Below are 19579 nucleotides of genomic sequence, written 5' to 3' on the forward strand. Positions count from 1 at the left end.
AAGTATTTGGATTGCTAGATCGTGAGATAATTGATGCCCTAGGTGACCTAGAGGACTGGACCTAGAGAAGTGGAAAAGGGGAGAAGGAAAATAGGTTTAAGGGGATCACGTTTGGGTGGACTAGTGCCTAATCCTTTGGGGAGATTGGAGTTAGGTAGAATTATGACTATGGACCTTTGAGTTTTCTAGGTCAAGGAGGCCTCAAAGGCAACTTTGCTTGGCACTAGGGTAGTAGCAAAAGCAACTTCAAAAACTTTATACTTCGTTTTACAAGGTAAATGGCCTGTCAAGATGAATTTCAGTAATGAAACATCCCTAGGAACATTCATTCATTATACATGGCCCATACATGAAACATTCACTATCCAGAAACAAAATTTCCACAACTTCGCATAAGAGATGCAACAAATAAGCCCTAGTATAGCGAAATCCCAACAACAATGTATGTGACAAAATTAGAAAGAAAGAATAACATTAAAATGTACTTGCATGTATAAGCATATATCCAACCATCCAAAAACTTCCCATCAAGAAGCTCCAAGACATATGACAACTATCCAAACAATTAAATTCTTTCCATACTCTAAAAATTTGTCCTCTAAGAAGGATAGCGAAAATCCCTAAAGAGATACTAGTTTAAAATCCAAGCGATGATGCTAAAATGAATCCTCATCACTTCGATTTATACACTTCTAATGAGTTCAATTTAGCTACTTGGGCCGACATTAGCCCCTAAAATAAAAATAATGTGCAAAATAACTAACTTTTGGTGACAAGCCCACCAAACTAGCTCATAAACAAAAGAATAAGCCTCTCAAGAGGTCGAATGATCAACAATACATGTCGTTTACCCATGTATTGGCTTTTACCCATGTGCTAAATGTGTTTGTCCCGGCCATATTTTGCATTTTGTGGTACATTTTCCTATTGAATGTGGCCAATTATCCTTTTACTTTTCTTTTCAACTGCATCAACATTTGGGGCATCATTTTAGGCCCGACGCAAGTGTGGGCAAGGGGAGGGAGAAGGTTAACCCTCTGTGGACCCAGGTGGGAGAAATGATGAATTGGGTTATAATGAGCGGAAGGGTAGTGATATGTGTGGATGAGGGAGCGGGACCACACAACCAAAATCGGGGTTTCCCATGTAGCACCATTCCTAAAGTCCAAAGGTTAGTAAAAGAGACCCCACAGAACTAAAGTCCAAGGTTAACATCAAAAGGAAGTCTAGGAGACAAGAGCACGGACCTAGCCCACTTTTTCCGTTGAAGCCCCCCATTAATCCATGCCGAGAAGTATCCATGATAAGCAAACTACAATACTCAATTACCAAATGACAAGGCATACCTTTAGGTTCGGGAGGCCCACCTTCAAACTTATGATCATGGCAGATGGGTGAGGGACCACATGGCTGGCTGAGGAGGCGGAGAAATGGCACAACGAGCTAGTTGGTGGATGTAAGGGGCTGCTGGTTGCTGACTGAAGACCCATCTTGGAGAAAAAAATTCTCCTAGGGATATCACCCACAAAATGGTGGGTAACAGTTACTACATCTGCTGACACATGTCATGCTACATAGTGACTACATCTGCTGACACATGTCGTCCTACATGGCAACCAAACTTCCCAAAAATAGCAGTCCCCCTAAAAAATAAGAAAATAGATTTTTTTTTGAAAACTATTGGAACCCTGTGAAATGTAGTATGCCTACAAATAGGCACTTCTAAAAATAGCAAACTATTCTTCTACCAAATATAGCATGCCTAAAAATAGACACTTCTGAAATAGCAACCTCTCGCATGTCAATGAAATCAGTCTCATTGGATTTGATTTTCTGCAGGGAATCCAAATATATGTTTGGAATCATCGTACAAGCCTTGAAACCTGAACTGCTAAAAATAGCAGTGTCTAGCATGTCGCTAGAAAAAAGATCATCAGCATCATGGACTTGTAAGCATTGCAATAATTTAATCTTTTCTAACCTATGATCTCCAAAACTTGGCTCCTGAAATATAGGAACATGGCTTTCCCCAAAACTGCTGAATATGCCTTTGAAATGCCTCTGACTCTGAAATGATCTCAAATCACTAAAAGACCTGTATCTGATCTCTATGAGAGCTATCTCTTCCTTATGTGAATGCTGACTCTGAATACCTGCCTGATGAAAGCTAGCTGGCACTTAACCTTCTAGTTGCAATAGGCAAATTTTGGTGATAATGTGTGGAAACCCTAGTACTGCAACTAGAGGCATAGTAACCATCAGTTCTCACCTTGCTTACATTATATTTCATATATTTTTTTACATGATTTGTACCTAGAGACTTTGAAAGGCATTCAATTAGAATGAAGTAATGCATGACATGTTTTCCAATCTATTGATTGATTTTCAAAATTTCTGGTGTTAACACAGTACTCTTTTATTTCCTTTCCGGAATCTGATCTCAGTTTTTTCTTTTACATAAAATGTTAGCTTTGTTGAAATTTTCTCATGGGGTTTTTCTATGAGTGACTTTGCTTTGGTAGCACTTAGTTCAAATATTTTGAGATATGGCATGCAAATTTAATGAAATGAAATATATTGATAAATAAATGGAGGATATCTATAGCACTGACATCTTTAGTGTTACGTTAACAGCAGGCCAAGGTGGAGGTTGGGAAACAAGGAACTTGCACAATTATGGAAATGGTCAGACCAGAATCCGGTCTGTGTTACAAGTTAGTTGGCAAGTCTATTTAGAACTAGCATTACAGTCTCTTGCTATTCCTTATTCCTCTGATGTTTTTGCCATGGCATAGATAAGTAGTATGGTAAAAGTTTATTTGCAGAGAGTAGATTACATTACTTTTCCACAAAAATGATTCATCCCTTCTTGAGAATGTAAAAATAAATTACTAAATGTATTTTAGCAGTCTTGCAGTGAAGAAAGAACAAATTTAATTTTATACCAACTTTCCAATCAAAGGAACATCTTAAATAAGTTGTGTTTCAAATTTTATTTTCCTCTATTTTAATTGCAGCGATCCACGTGGACGCGTCCCCCAGGGTGGGGTGCACGCACCCCTCGCACTACACCCACCTAGGACAGGGAGTCTAATGGGGGTGTGTTTCCCCACACACCCTTTTCGGGGAGTCTTGGGGAGACGAAAGGGGGTGCGTTTCCCCAGTGTGGGGGATGAGACTTGCCAAAAAGGGTGCGTCTTGGCGTCCCCCCTCAAAACTTCGGTATCTGGTATATAGTATATGGTAATATATTAGTATGTTTTGCTTTCAGTTGAGATTCTATAATGATGAATGATGAATTTAATTTTTAAATCAATGTAGGTTGGAGAATGATGAATGATGAATGATATGCATCAATGGATTTGAATATTTTATTATTGAATCTCATGGTATGGATGAATAATGAGTATGTCATATGAATGATGTATGTATCAAAATGAATGATGAGGATGGATCAATGCATGTCATTATTTAATTCAATTATGAATTTAAATTTTATGTGTGGATCAAATTTCAATTTTCAATGTATTGGTATCCATATTACTATTAGTCTATTTAATATTTCATTATTAAACAATGGATATGAACTTGAATTATATATATATATATATATATATATATAAAATTAAAAATTATATACCCCGATGTTCCCCTGCACCCCCAAAATTTCCCTAAAATTCGAGGGTACTCCCACACATCCCCCCTGTGCGTCTCCCCGCACCGGTGTCTTGGTGGAACATTGTTTAATTGGCTGAGTTTATCATGTATCTTTTCAAAATTTTGTTTTGAAATTTTTTCCAAGAATGTGTCTTGGTAAAATATATAAAATTTCTATTGAAAAAGGAGAATGATATGCAAAAAAGTGATCTGGACTCTGATGCTCAATAATTGACCCTGAGATAGGGTTTACAGGGAGAATGCTAAGTATGTGTTCAATCACAAACAATCACATGATGAAAAACTAGCCAAAATGTTAATTTTCTACTACCATATTAGATTTGATTTTCCTAGCAATTTATTTTATACCCAGAAAATGTTTCACCTAGTAAAATCCTTTTCCGAAAACTGTTGAATATAAATACATTGGTGTTTGAACTTTAAATAAAATTTGCAGTGGAAAATAAATGAAAATCAGTCACAAAATGTTGATTTGGGGTAGCATCGGATGTGCCACGAAAATTGGTGGAGAGGCTAAAGCGCATGAGATCTCCAATACCTATAAATGGTTTGGGCAGATTCTAAACAGTTTGGGAGATATTAAAATAATTAATATTTTTAGTAAGTCCTTAAGTCTAAACTTAGGGAAAATAAAATATTAATGTGAATTAATATAAAACTATGTTAGAAGGGTCCAAAAGTCATGGATCAAGCCAGAGTTAATCTTAGCCGTTGATTAGGGACTTAATCTCGGCCGTTGAATTGTCAACGAGAAAAGTATAAGAGGAGGCTTGAGGGTCACTTGGAGAACACACAGAGAGAGATCAAGAACTCGATTTTCTGGGGCAGGGTTTGCTGAGGAAATTGAGTGAAGTGATCTGAGTTGCAGCTGAGGGGCAGTGAATACAGAAGCAGAGAGGCAGAGAGAGTACCAGAGCAGCAGCGCAGAAGCTGAGACAGAGGGACGCAGAGCCAGCCAGGGCCCATGCAAAGGCAACGAGGAGCTGCGCAGTGCTTGAGAGAGCCAGCATAGGTGACACATAGGCTCTAGAGGCTGACGTAGTGCCTCTAGAGGCTGACACAGGGCAAGGAGGGGTGATGCTGAGCCAGAGAGAGGCTGACGCAGTCCCTAGAGGCAGACATTGGGATTTTTGTGGGGCAGATTGGAGTTGAGAGCTGTTGGATTGGTTAGCTGGGGTTTTAGCTGGAACATCTGCGTCCGAGTAGAGAGGTACTATTGCTGAGATTATTCTCTGTTGGGTGAGCCAGTTTTGGCACCCAGATTGTATTTAGAAACTGCATAATAATAAAACCCTCAGATAGCTACATTGGTTTTCCCGCATTGGGTTTTTCCGGGGACATTGGTCCAAAAATAAGTGTGTCACTTGTGTGCTTGTTTTTCCTTCAGTTGATGATTTGTAATGTGTTGAGCATGTACTTGTATTTATTTCCAGTATTTACATGGTAAATAACTTGTTAATTTACAGAACAGGGAGGCAGGAATAAATCAGTAAAGTACATGAAGTGTTTCTAACAGTTAGGCTTAGAAATTTCAAGACAAAACACAACACGAACTTATGCTGAACAAATTCTCCTTCACTTTTTATTACTTAGGAAAATTAGGGCCTCCTTTAACAAGCAAATTGACCCATAGAGAATGCGCAGAGAATACAACAATGGAACTTGGAATCTCACCACCCTTAGACATTTGGCTTGCTTCTTCGCTGGCCGTTTTTCATAATTTCGGCCCACCTATAGCAACTTGACCTCCTTTCCATTTTGAAATAAACCCTCTTAGCCTCTCCAATCTCATAGCCTGCCTGCTAGAACTTGTCCTCACAAGTCTTAGCTTCATCCACAAACAAGTGTCAGCGCCGCTCTTGTGATCTCAGTTTGCAATCCTTGTGCTCCAAAATTCATATAGTTGAACACTTTTCACCTCTCTTCAATTTTGAGTCTCTCACTTGCTTCAGAAAATAACTTTTCCAAGAATAGATGTGTCTTCACCTCTCCCTTAGGCTTCTTTTATAATTTGTTATTGAGTTAGATCTCAAACCTTAGATCTCCTAAGTGATGGATAACTAGAGGATTAGATCCTAAGCCTTTCTTGAGATTAATGGTTGAGATTAGATCTAGATCGCTTACATAATTGAATTATTTATCCTTAGAAACGTGCCTCAATAGTCAACAATGAACATTAATTAATAGATTAATTAATGTACTTTTCCTTAGTTAAAGTTGGAAAGGAAAAGTCACTTACGCCTCATGAGCAATAACCTAAAGAGGCAGTCTGGCATCTTCTGCATGGTTGACATAGCCTATGTAGAAGCACTTGTCTGAGCTATTAACATCAACACTCCCTCCTAGCGAGGAAGGTTTTCTACACCACCCTGACTTATCTCTATAGAAAACAAACTTGCCCTTCACTAGGGTCTTGGTGAGAATATTTGCAACCTGCTCATCTATGGATATTTATTAATGCTTCATAGCTCCCCTCTATATCTGGTATTTCATCTCTATGTGCTTGAACATGTCATGAAACACTTGATTCTCGAAAAACTTGATGCGACATTGATTGTCACAATGGATCACCGTCAGGTCCAATTCAAGACCAAATAACCTTGTGAGCATCTTGTGAAGCTAGAATTCCTCAGAACTCACCAAGCTAGCTGCCATAAATGCTGCCTCTGTTGAACGAAGTGCCATGTAAGACCGCTTCATGCTGAACCATGAGATGATTGCTGACCATAAAATAAAATAGCACCTAGAGGTGCTCTTTCTGTCGACTACACTGTTAGCCCAGTTTGAGTCTATATAGTCCACTAACTGAACTTACCACTCTTATGACATGTCTAAGCCCACACTCCATTGTACCCTGTACATACATGAGCACATGCTTCACTACCACTCAATGATCCCTCCTTGGCTCCACCATAAACTGGTTTAGTGTGTTCACAACGAAGCATATATCTGGCCTAGTGTTGACCAGATACATCCAAGTACATATCAACTACCTGTAAAATGTGGGATTTGCAACTCAGACTTAGAAGCATTTAGCTTCCTCAAGTTGGTAACCACGGGTGTTAACATAGGCCTGCAAACCACTATCTTGAATCTCTTTAGGATTTCAACTGCGTACTTTCCCTATCCAAGGAAGATCTCAGCTATTTGCTACGACACCTCCAATCCCAAAAAGTAGTTCATCATGTTGATGTCCTTCATCTCAAACTCGACAACTAAGTAATGCTTGCACATTTCTATAAGCTTCATTGCCCCTATGAGAAAGAATTCATCCACATACAATACCAAAATGAGTGGATTGTCACCAACTAGTATGTAGTACAAGTTAGGATCTGCCTCACTCTTGGTGAATAGCCCATGTCTAGCAAATACCCATCAATCCTTGAGCACCATGCTCTAGGTGCTTGTTTGAGATGTGATGTCCTTCATCTCAAACTCTACAACTAAGTCATGCTTGCACATCTCTATGAGCTTCTCTAACCTTGTGAGAAAGAAGTCATCCACATACAATACCGAAATGAGTGGATTGTCACCAACTAATATGTAGTACAAGTTGGAATCTGCCTCACTCTTGTTGAAAAGCCCATGCCTAACAAATACCCATCAATTCTTTAGCACCATGTTCTAGATGCCTGTTTGAGACCATATAGCATCTTCTTTAGCATGCATACACGAGAATCCCTCTAATGCACCTCAAAAGCCCGTGGTTGCTCAATATACACCTCTTCCTTAGTAACCCCATTTAGGAAGGTTTTCTGTACATCCATGTGATGTATCGTCCACTCCATATTTGAAGTAACAAACATAACAACCCTAATAGAAGTGTATTTGGCAACTGGAGCAAATGTCTCATCATAATTCACTCCCTCCTTCGGGGAGAATCCTGTCACCACAACCTAGTCTTGTACTTCTCGATGTCGCCATTTGCAGCATGTTTGATCTTGAGATCCATCTTGAATTGACCATTGATATCCCCTCTAGCCTAGGCACAATATCTAATACATCATTATTCATAATGGAAGACTATTCTTCCATCATTGCCTCCCTCCAAACCTGCTGGTCTATTGCCTTCTCAAAGCTAGAAGGCTTGGAATCACTAATGTCACTCATAAGTGCCATGTAGCTGAAAAGCTTCCGCGGAGGTCTGTTAGGATATTCCGACACATAGGATATAGTTAAGTTCAACTTGGTCTAGCATAGAGTTAGGTTAGAGTTAGGTAAAGTGTGTTTCTTTACCGTTGTACATTTTGTAGCTTACAATCCGACGGTCACGATATGTAGTGATCCGACGGTTTACTCTCACCTCGGTATTACCGACACTTGATCCGTGGCTTGACACCCGATTGGTCCATGAGTTCTATTTAAAGCGCATGGAGGGTCATTGTTCGGGCAATCCGTGCATGAGAGAAGCTTATGTAAATTTTCATTCTTTGATTAATAAATTGTCTGTACCCACGTTGGGACAGGCCGTGGACTGTTTCCCTCCTTGCACTCTGAGGGTTTTAACCACGTCAAAAATACTGGTGTATTGATTTGAGATCTGGTTGTGAGCGGTGTCCTTTTGGTATTCTTTCTGAGGAACTTACCCTGTAAATTCCTACATGGTATCGGAGCTATTTGAGGGCCGCGTCCGTTGGTGATCCAAATCTGAAGCTGGTAGAACTGCATGCAGCTGTCGTTTCCTAGATCTGCTGTTTCTGACTGCTTTCGGGCCGAGAGGACTGCTCTGTTTCGTTCAGAGCATCTGTTTCAGTGAGGAACCCCTTTCGTTTCACGCGAAAAGGTTTCCGGTAGCCCTAGCTGCGTCATTTTTCAGATCGGGAGGTATACAGTGTTTTTTTTTGCAGTTTACTGTCATTTTCTCTCTGCTTATTTCGGTTTCGGTTTATTTAGCCTTTTTTTTCCCGGATCTATACCTTTCATTTCTGCGTATGCTCTTTGCCCTGCGACTCTGTGCGATCTGGGCAAATCAGAAACAGAAAGAAAGGATTTTTCTCATGCGTATGCTCTTTTCCCTGCACCTTAGTGTGATCTTGGAAAATCAGAAACATTGAGAAAAATATTTAGTTTTTCGGTTAAAAGCTAACTTTGAGATTTTTTTTTTAAAATTCTAGTTTTTTGGCTAAAGCTAACTTTGAGCCGTAAGGTTCGTTTTTCTTTGCATATTCGTGTTGGGTTTTGTGTTTTGTGTTTTGTAGGGGAAAAGAGCCTTCCCAAGGCAAGCACGCAAATCGAGGCCCCCCCCCCCCTCTCTCTCTCTCTCTCTCTCTCTCAAATATTTTGTATAGATCAATTGGTTCAAAGACTTTTTAAGAGAGTAGAGGTCTTGGGTTCAAGTCTCCATTTTGTGGGGGCGGATTTTTTCATTCCCGCACATTCGCGCACTTTGCCGGCAACGTCAACAATTTTTTTTCAAAAAGCCATAACTTCTTCATCCGGAAGCCTTTTTCAGAGCCGTTTTTTTTAAAACCGCCTATTTTTTCGAGATCTATCCATTGGACCACTTACTTTCAGCATCTTCAGCTTCAGGTTTTTTTTCAAAAAATGGAAAGTCCATGCCAAGTCATTCTTGACAGCACTAACTACTTCCAATGGCTAGCCTACATGGGAGATTTACTTAGAAGTAAAGGTCTCTTCAGAATAGCCACAGACCAAGAGAAGAAACCCAAAGATGAAGACAAGGCCGAAAAATGGGAAAATAGACAAGATCAAGCACGTGGTTTGATAGGAATGTCTGTTTCTCCTGATCTTAGATTCCACATTGCAGAAATTGAAACTCCTCATGAAGCATTAGAAAAACTTGCTAAAGTTTTTGGGATTAAAAATGAAATTAGAGCCCATCAACTTGAGAATGAGTTGCTTACTTTGGATCCTAATAATTTTTCTTGCATTGAAGATTTCTTGTCCAAATTCAAGACCTTTAGATATCTCTTGGAAGGTGTTAAAGTTAAGAAAGAAGATGGTAACCTTATTTATTCCATCCTTACTAAGTTGGGACCAGCCTACTCTGTATTTGTTTCCACTTTCCATTCTACAAGGGAAGCTTTCATTTGTCAAGGCAAAGACTACAAACCCCCTTCCTTTGACTCCTTTTGTGATTCCTTAATAAGAGAACAAGAAAAACTCTTACACCTTGGTCTTCTTAATCTTGGAAACTCTTCCTCGAAAGCGTTAGCCGCCCAGCAGCAACCAAATTCAAAGAATCCTAAGAAGTCTTATCCTCAAAGGAATGGTCCTAAACCAACTCAGCCTCAAGATGAAAGATCATTTCAGCAAAATGACAAGACCAATAAAAACAAATGGAAGAGGACTGACAGACATTGTAACTTTTGTAATCGAGATGGCCACTTAGAATCTAAATGCTTTAAGAAGATGGAAGCCTTGGAAGCCGCAATGAAGAAACATAACATCCATCTGGAGCCTACTTCAACTTCAACTTCCGGAACGGCACTTTCTGCATGTCATCGTCAATCATCTCAGTCTGGTTATGCATTAAATGTATCTTCTTCTTCTTCTCATTCTCATGAGTGGCTCATTGATTCTGGAGCCTCTTGTCACATGGCCAAAAACCAAGCCATGTTTTCTTCTTTAAATGATTGTAACACCAAAAATATATATGTTGGTGATGATAGATCTCTTAATGTTGTAGGGACTGGAACTGTTCATCTAGACAATGGTCAGTTCAATGATGTATTATGTGTTCCAAACTTATCCTGCAACCTTCTATCTGTCTATCAGATAACTCATTCAGGTGAAGGTAAAATTGTTGAATTTTCACCTCATGATGTTGTAATCAAGGATCTAAAAGATCCTAAACAGATTCTAGCTACTGGTCTTGCTGATGATTCCAAAAGGTTGTATAAGTTTCACAACTTTGGGTCATCCCATCTTCCCTCAGTGTTTGTTGCTCATAATGATGAAGTGAGCAAACTTTGGCATGAGCGGTTTGGTCACTTAAACTATCGCTCCCTTCAGCATCTATGTAAAGAAAATATGGTGACAGGTCTTCCTATGGTATCTTGCAAAGATGGTGTTTGTTCCGGATGTGTACTCGGAAAACATCATCGGGACAGTTTTGACAAACGTGCCTCTTGGCACGCCTCAGCCCCTTTACAGCTTGTGCACAGTGATTTATGTGGTCCTCTTCCTGTTGCTTCATTCTCTGGCTGCAAGTACTTCTTAACTTTCATTGATGATTTCTCTAGACGCACTTGGGTATACTTCTTAAAACTCAAGAGCGAAGTATTTAGCACTTTTTTGGCCTTCAAAGCATTTGTTGAAAAACAATCTGGACATCAAATTCTTAAGCTAAGAACTGATAATGGTGGAGAATATGTTAAAAACGCATTCATCAACTTTTGCACCGAAAATGGAATTCAAATGCAACATACTGTTCCATACACTCCACAACAAAATGGTGTAGCTGAAAGGAAAAATCGCACCTTAAAGGAAATGGCTAATTGTATGCTGCAATCTAAAGGACTCAGTCTTAGTTTTTGGGCCGAAGCAATTAATTGTGCAAATTATATAATCAATCGCACTCCTACTAAGGTTCTAGAGAATATCACTCCAGAAGAAGCTTGGAGTTCCATTAAACCAGATGTAAGTCACTTTCGTGTGTTTGGAAGTGAAGCATGGGCCCATATTCCAGATGAAAAGCATAAAGCTTTAGAACCTAAGAGTGAGAAATGTACTTTTGTTGGATATTCTGAAGATGTAAAAGGTTATAGACTTATTCCATTTAAGTCCAAAAATGTTATCATTAGAAGAGATGTAAAATTTGATGAAAATAAATCGGCCTGCGAGCCTAGTCCGGCGGATGTGCCACCTCTTCCTATCTCTTCTATCTTTGAAAACATTTCTTCTTCTGATGATGAAAGCGAGGATGATAATCCTCCCCCACCTTCTCAGGATCCTCAACTTCCAAGATGGGTCCGTGCTACTCGGGATGCGGCAGGTGATCTTGCCGGTGATCCTACAGATCAGCGGCGTACACGTTCTCAGTTTGAAAGAGCCTCTTCTTTACTGGCTCAAGCTCCAGTAAATCATGATCCTGACACTTTTGCAGAAGCTTCAGGCCATCCACATTGGGAAGCAGCTATGAATGAAGAATATCATTCATTGATGACAAATGATACATGGGATCTTGTTCCTCTACCAAAGGGACGCAAACTTGTTAGATGCAAATGGGTTTACAGAACCAAGTATGGACCAGATGGGAAAGTTGATAAACATAAGGCTCGTCTAGTTGCTAAGGGCTTTTCACAGGTTGAAGGCATTGACTACACTGAAACCTTCTCTCCAGTTGCCAAAATGAACTCTATCCGCCTTGTTCTTTCCCTTGCTGCCTCTTTAAAATGGGAAGTCCATCAAATGGATGTTAAATCTGCCTTCTTGCATGGGGACTTGCAGGAAGAAATCTATATGGAACAACCCATTGGCTTCATACAAACAGACTCCAGCCTCGTTTGTCGACTTAAGAAATCCCTTTATGGCCTCAAGCAAGCTCCTCGGGCTTGGTATGCCAAAATGGATAGCTTTCTTTTAGAATCTGGCTTTTCTAGGTGTCATTCTGACAATACTGTCTACACCAAGAAAGTGGGCAACTCTCTTATCATCCTTGTTCTTTATGTTGATGATCTTATTCTTACTGGTAGTGATCCCAACCTTATAAACCATGTGAAGTCCAGCCTTAAAAAGAAATTTGAAATGACAGACTTAGGACACTTACACTATTTTCTCGGTCTTCAAGTCTTGCAATCCCAAGAAGGTATTTTCCTTTCCCAGTCCAAGTATGCTTGTGATATTCTTCGTCATTTTCACATGGAAGACTGTAAGCCAGCCCCTTCTCCCTTTCAGTCTGGAGTCAAACTTTCAGTCTCTTGTACTTCTCCTGAAGTTGATGCTACCTTATACCGTCAACTTGTCGGAAAACTCTTGTATTTAACCCATACTCGTCCTGATCTTTCCTTTGCTGTTGGCCTTGTTGCTCGTTTTATGCAAAACCCCCGTGAAAGTCATTGGAAAGCAGCTAAAAGAATACTTCGTTATGTTCGAGGTACAGTACAGTTTGGGATTCATTACAGTGCCAAAGCAGCTCCTCTGTTAGTTGGTTTCACTGATTCTGATTGGGCTGGTGACCTTGATGATCGGAAGTCTACTGCCGGTTATGTCTTCACTCTTGGTTCAGGACCTATTACATGGGCTTGTAAGAAACAGGCTGCCATTTCTCTTTCGTCAGCAGAAGCAGAGTATCGTGGTGCCGTGGAAGCTAGTAAGGAAGCCTTGTGGCTTCGTCAGATCCTATCAGAATTTGGCTTTGAGCAGCAGCATCCAACCACACTTTGGTGTGATAATCAAAGTGCCATTCAGCTATGCAAAGATCCAGTCCAGCATCAGCGCAGCAAACACATTGAACTACACATGCACTTCATCAGAAAGCTCATTCATGACCATGTTCTTGAAGTGCAATATTGTCCAACGGATGATCAGGTTGCAGACATCTTCACAAAGGCTCTCACAGAGGCGAAGTTCACTAAACTTCGATATATGCTTGGAGTTCAGGAAGTTGTCACTAAGGGGGGATAGGCTCTAGTGCCTCCTTCCTTCTCCTATTGTGTCATATTTGTAAATCCTTCAATCCTATCCCAAGTTGTTCTTAAGGGGGGATGTTAGGATATTCCGACACATAGGATATAGTTAAGTTCAACTTGGTCTAGCATAGAGTTAGGTAAAGTGTGTTTCTTTACCGTTGTACATTTTGTAACTTACAATCCGACGGTCACGATATGTAGTGATCCGACGGTTCACTCTCACCTCGGTATTACCGACACTTGATCCGTGGCTTGACACCCGATTGGTCCATGAGTTCTATTTAAAGCGCATGGAGGGTCATTGTTCGGGCAATCCGTGCATGAGAGAAGCTTATGTAAATTTTCATTCTTTGATTAATAAATTGTCTGTACCCACGTTGGGACAGGCCGTGGACTGTTTCCCTCCTTGCACTCTGAGGGTTTTAACCACGTCAAAAATACTGGTGTATTGATTTGAGATCTGGTTGTGAGCGGTGTCCTTTTGGTATTCTTTCTGAGGAACTTACCCTGTAAATTCCTACAAGGTCTACTCTCCCTAAAAGTCCTCCTAGGTTCCTGCATAAGCTCGTCAATGCCTCTTAGAGTTTGCTCAATCCATCTTGGCCTCCTCCTAATAGAATTAGAAGGTACCTCTTGCTCGTCCTCCTAATCTAAATACTGAGTACCTATTGCTGTTGCTGCTGGCCTCTATTCAACCTAAGGAGCCTTTCGCTCCCGATCATCTGCCACTGCTGGTATCATATCATGTGACTTCCTCAAGGCTCTTTCTCCTCAAATCTCACATCCCTTCTCACTATATTCTTCCCCTATGAGGGAATGTACACCTTGTGTGCTCTTCTATCTGTTGATTTTCTAGTGCTAATTAGACAAGCATGCATTTCTGCATCTGGTAATTACTTCCAATGACATGTGATATTACTTTAGCACACCCTAGAACATCACTAAGCAATTGCACTTAGAAAATTCAACTTCTTAGAAACTTTGGCCTCTTCCTCGAATTACTTCCCATGTGTGAGAGAGAGAGAAATATGTGATTGATGAGTGAGTGGTGAGTGTGTGTGAGTAAATGGGAAGCTCAAGTGTCTTTTTATAGTGGTATTAGGGTGCCCAAAGAGGCATGTCTCTTTGGAAATTAAATTTAAAATTAAATTAAAATTTCTTTTAATTTTCTTTCTTTTAATTTAAAATTTATTTTTTCTTTCTTTTAACTTGTGTACTTGGGGAATACCTACCACAGCTACCTAGAAATCAACACTATCTCTAGGGATCCAATTTTTTCCTCTTGTCTCATGGTTACATATATATACACTGAACACCTAAAAATACGAAAATGCTTTACCTCCAGTTTTAGCCCTGTTAACAACTCCTCATGAGTCTTCTCCCCCAAGACCGTATGGGGACTCTTGTTTTGAATATAAACTGTTGTATTAGATGTGTTTTTCCCACTGGAACATGACAGATCTTGATCATGGATCATGGCTTTAGCAGTCCCAATGATGCCTCTGTGCTTCCTCTCAACGATCGCACTCTACTGTGGTTTGTAAGGAATTGTCAGCTCTTTCTTGATGCTTACCTCTCTACAAAAGTCCTTGAACTCATTAGAAGTATACTCACCCCATTGTCGGATTTAATGACCCTTGATCTTCTTCCCAATCTGATTTTGAATGAGAGCTTTGAACTCCTGAAATCGACTAAAGACCTTATCCTTGGTCTTTATGTAGTATATCCATGTTCTCTTAGAACAATCATCTATAAGGTCACACAATAGCTGTATCCACTCAAGGACCCTACTGACATTGGACCACACACATTAGAATGTACTAGATCCAACAACACCTTGGACTTGGAATCACTACTTAGGAAGGTAGTCTTGGCATACTTTCTAAGTGCACAGCCTTTGCAAACACTCTATTGCTCTAGTCTAAGCTCAGTAAGACCACTGACAATCTCCTATAATATAGGTAAATCCCTGTGATGCAAATATGCCAGCTGCCTATTCCAGAACTCGCACAAGTTGTCACTATCATGAACAAAGGAATGTACCGGATGACCCTTTGTTGTATATCTAACCCAAGAATATTATAGATCAGATATGAAAATATAAGATAATGCAAATAAACCCAAGAATAATATGAAATGATTCTTTATTAATATCAAACCCTTAAGGTAGGGCAACACCATACATTCACTCCTTAAGGAAGGAGAACACTCCACAAGCCATATGCCTGTTCATACAAGAATACTTCTCTTCATCTTCATGTGGAGTCTCTAGCCTCTATATAGGCCTCATACATACAATACCATGGGTCATTACCATGGTTCCCTCATACCATCAACTAATACCATGGGCCCATTACATTATTATTAACTACTTGTGGTCCCTTACATGACATGGGTTAACCACCTTATTTATTACTATGGCCCATCCCATTATTACATTATTACCTTGGGTACCTCCCTTGGTACCCCATATTATCCCCCCTAGGTATATAACATTCCACCCCCCTAAGCATGTTTCGTCCCCGAAACATGGGAAGAACACAAATAATAAGATCTACTCAAAAGAGTAGTCCACTGATACCATGCACTTGCATCTAGCCATCCAAGAGAAAGGTGAACTCTCGATCTCGCTGTTGCCTCGCTCGCTTGAGATGGAAGTTGACCGTGGCAGCGCTTCTGTGTTGATGTGTAGTGGGTGGATCTTCTCTCCTCGCTATCCGTCATGGGACTACTTGGTTTCCATCTTGATGGTTGTCTTGCAGGGTGATGTGGGTGATGATATGTTGAAGTTTTAACCCACGATGGCTTTTTCTTTAATTCACCCTGCTCTGGTGCCTGTTGTCGTGTCTTCTTGTCCAATATGACTTCCACCACTGAGCCGTCCTCTGATGTATCAACACCTGTAGCCTTTTCTGCTTCAGCCTCTGTTTGTGTTTGATTATCTATCATTATTAACTCATCATCCGACTATGAAACATCTTCTGCTTCAGCCTCCTTGGACTCTACCTGTTTATGGATGGAAATATCCTGTAATGTAATTTTCTTCTTTTTATACCATAGCTTCAGGAATTTCTTCTGCACATTAATATTGATAGTACCCAAGGATTCCATCCAAGGATATCCCAAAACAACATCCCTATTATCCATCTCTGAGGCATAAAGATCACCATGCAACACATATTTATCCATAGAAATCTTCAAATCCTTGTACACTTGAACATCCTCATTGTCAACCTGTGTATGTTCAATTTGTTTTGCTGGGACTTGCAATTTTTTTGCCAAATTAACACTGATAAAATTATTTTTACAACTAGGATTGATAGAAACAATGATTTTCTCCTTTTGAATCAATCCATGAACCTGCAATACAGAGATACCCGCCAAAAATAACCCTTTTGGTTCCTTGGTTTCCTTCTTTCCTGTAAAAATAAAAGCTTTGCTAGGCTGTGTGTCTGTCTGTGTGAGCTTATCCACAAGATTAGATTTACGGTCAAAGCGCTCTATAAGAGCTTTTTTGAAGGCATCCCAAGTCAAAAACCTTCCATTGGAACGTTGATGCTCTTGCCACCATTTGCATCTTTCAAGGTCCAAATACATTTCTCCCCTGCTCAACTGAGTATGATAATCATAGATGTATTCCGATTTGAAATATTTCTCCATTTGTTCTAGCCATTTAACTGGATGAGAGCCATCAAATTTATACAAGTCCCTCAAACTCCGATCTAAGCCCGCCATCACAAAAATATTGGTGAAACATTGAAATGGTTACAAATCCGTCAATATTGCTCAGAATCTCTATTATAACCTGTTTTTGGAAATGGAACAACCATTCTGCATCTGCGCATGTGATAGAAATCCTGATTTAGACACTGGAATTTCAGATCTGCGCTGCTACTCTCCCGCCATCACCCAAAATTTATGCAAAAAGAGCTGATTTTAAATCAGCGATATCTCCCTCATCCGGACTCCGATTCGACTGATTTTTTTTTTGAAATTATGTGTTTTTTCACAAAGATTCCAGATCTACAATTAGATCTGGCAGATCTTGAACCAGGACTTCTAGATCTGCGCCGCAAAACTCGCTGCCCTGAAAATTGTCTGTAACCCTACTGATTTTAAATCAGCGATATCTCCTTCATCCGGACTCCGATTCAACTGATTTTTTTTTGAATTTGGGTATTTTTTCACAAGGAATATAGATCTGTAATTAGATTCTGCAGATCTGGCATTAAAACGTACAGATCTGATCTGCAAATTCGCCACCCAAAAAATCCCTGCAAAAATAAAAAAAAATTCTCCACGGTTTGCCCAAGAAAGTGCTCTGATACCAATTGTTGTAGATCTGATCCAGAAATATATGAAAATAGAAAATAACCCAAGAATAACAAGATAGAAATAGATAGAAATGATTCACTTTATTGATCAAAACCCTTATGGTAGGACAACACCATACATTCACTCCTTAAGGAAGGAGAATACTCCACAAGCCATATGCCTGTTCATACAAGAATACTTCTCTTCATATCTCTCCATGTGGAGTCTCTAGCCTCTATATAGGCCTCATACATACAATACCATGGGTCATTACCATGGTTCCCTCATACCATCAACTAATACCATGGGCCCATTACATTATTATTAACTACTTGTGGTCCCTTACATGACATGGGTTAACCACCTTATTTATTACTATGGCCCATCCCATTATTACATTATTACCTTGGGTACCTCCCTTGGTACTCCCATATTATCCCCCCTAGGTATATAACACCCTTTAGCATGTGCAAGTTCCCTTCTCTCCTCCAATCACCCAACCTATGCTCGAACTGGAAGATCTTGGCCTAACAAGTACTTGCCCATCTCAAAATAAATCCTCGTACCCCTTGTCCTGTGAAGTAGCTTCCCCATTCACATTCTTCTTGGACTTCCCCTTCCATTCCTTGCTTGACTCGCAAGGGAAAGGTTATGTGTTGATTTTTGTGTAACATTGGGAGGTATTCTCACATACCAAGAGGCCTCCTAAGTCAGCCTAGAAGAATTATAGAAATTAAAATAAAATAAAATTTATTTTTGGGTTTCATGTAGGCTCAAAAGGGCAAGTCAGCTCCACCAGAAAAGGGTGTGTCTCTTGGGCTAAATGCACCCATCCTACTTGTATATATATAGATGATGTGACACTTCCTTTGATTACTCGCTCATTATCATATCTCTTCTAAGCGACACATCGGTGTAAATAGAGGAGGAATTACACTAAAGATTGGACTTGGATTTTTGGCACAAATTTCTAGACAATTTGGATTTGTAAACGTCGCTGAAGAAAATTTCTCCTAGAAGAAGAGTTGTTGGGTTTTGTCTCAAGTTTGGGTTTCCAAGGGAAAAATTTGTTGTCTTTATTGTGCATGGTTGTCTCTCTTTATGATCTTATTGTTTTTTGCCGCATCACTGTTGAGATTTTATGTGTATAATTGCTCAATGATATAGTGGCATAAAGATAAATTGTTAAAGCTCATTGGGTAGTAATTATTAGATCAGAAAATTTGATTTCTACTATTCATCTTGTAGAAAATTCAACATGGTTTCAGAGCTTGTTGATAAGAGCAACCACTGAAGAGAAACTTGAAAGAAAAGTGTTTGAGTTTTGCGGTGAAATTTTATTTCGGTGGTCAAATATCTATCATCAAGTTGTTCCTGATCGAGGATAAAATTATAGTTTTCTGATGTTGGCATACGGTCTAATATTTTGGTGTGAAGTTGTCCTCACCTGGATTTAGTCTTTTTCAAAGTTTATCATGATATGTTGCAACAATTGGCGGATATTCGAAGCTTACATGTGAAAGTTTTGGCATGATTGAGATCGAAGGACAAGTTCTTGTTACATTACTTGCCAGTTGCAGTTAGAGTTTGAAACATTGGTTCAGTTGTAGTTAGAATTTGAATCACTGGTCCGAGTTCTTTCTTGGTAGAAACTTGAATTCTATGTATTGAAGGCAGATCAGTTGATTGCTGTAGTCCCGTTGTAAAGAGATCTAGGTTGTTACTAAGCTTCAAAGCGATGATATAGAATGGTTCAGTCAAGCTTCAACATTGAGTGAAGATCGAATGAAGAACTGACATCAAAGTTTCTATAAGGTGGCTAGATAGTTTGACTTATGTAGAACTTGCAATAGTTTGACAGTGGTGACATTGTCATTGGAAGTACAAACCATGGAAGCAAACGCTAGAAGGAAGCATTGGTTGAGATTCACATTCTAGCAAAAGGGAAGCTTAAATAAACAACAGAGAATCCTCATTGCACTGTTCGAAGTTTT

At 39.7% G+C, this 19579-nt stretch overlaps 1 protein-coding gene across 2 annotated transcripts in view; it reads left to right on the forward strand.

Annotated features, from left to right (window-relative positions):
- The window catches only part of THO1 (nuclear matrix protein-like protein), a 368535-nt gene that overhangs the window by 241936 nt on the left and 107020 nt on the right, over positions 1-19579 (forward strand). The window contains exon 16 of one of the 2 annotated variants that reach the window (XM_089379707.1): positions 2638-2701. In XM_089379707.1, coding sequence (XP_089235833.1) covers positions 2638-2701 — 64 coding nt within the window. Of the gene's footprint in view, positions 1-2634; positions 2702-19579 lie in introns of both variants that reach the window. The other variant, XM_089379706.1, reaches the window with a different exon arrangement.

Source organism: Pinus tabuliformis, chromosome J, assembly GCF_031772625.1.
Source record: "Pinus tabuliformis cultivar Carrire ecotype Pingquan chromosome J, CPIR1, whole genome shotgun sequence".
NCBI classification, from domain to species: Eukaryota; Viridiplantae; Streptophyta; class Pinopsida; order Pinales; family Pinaceae; genus Pinus; species Pinus tabuliformis.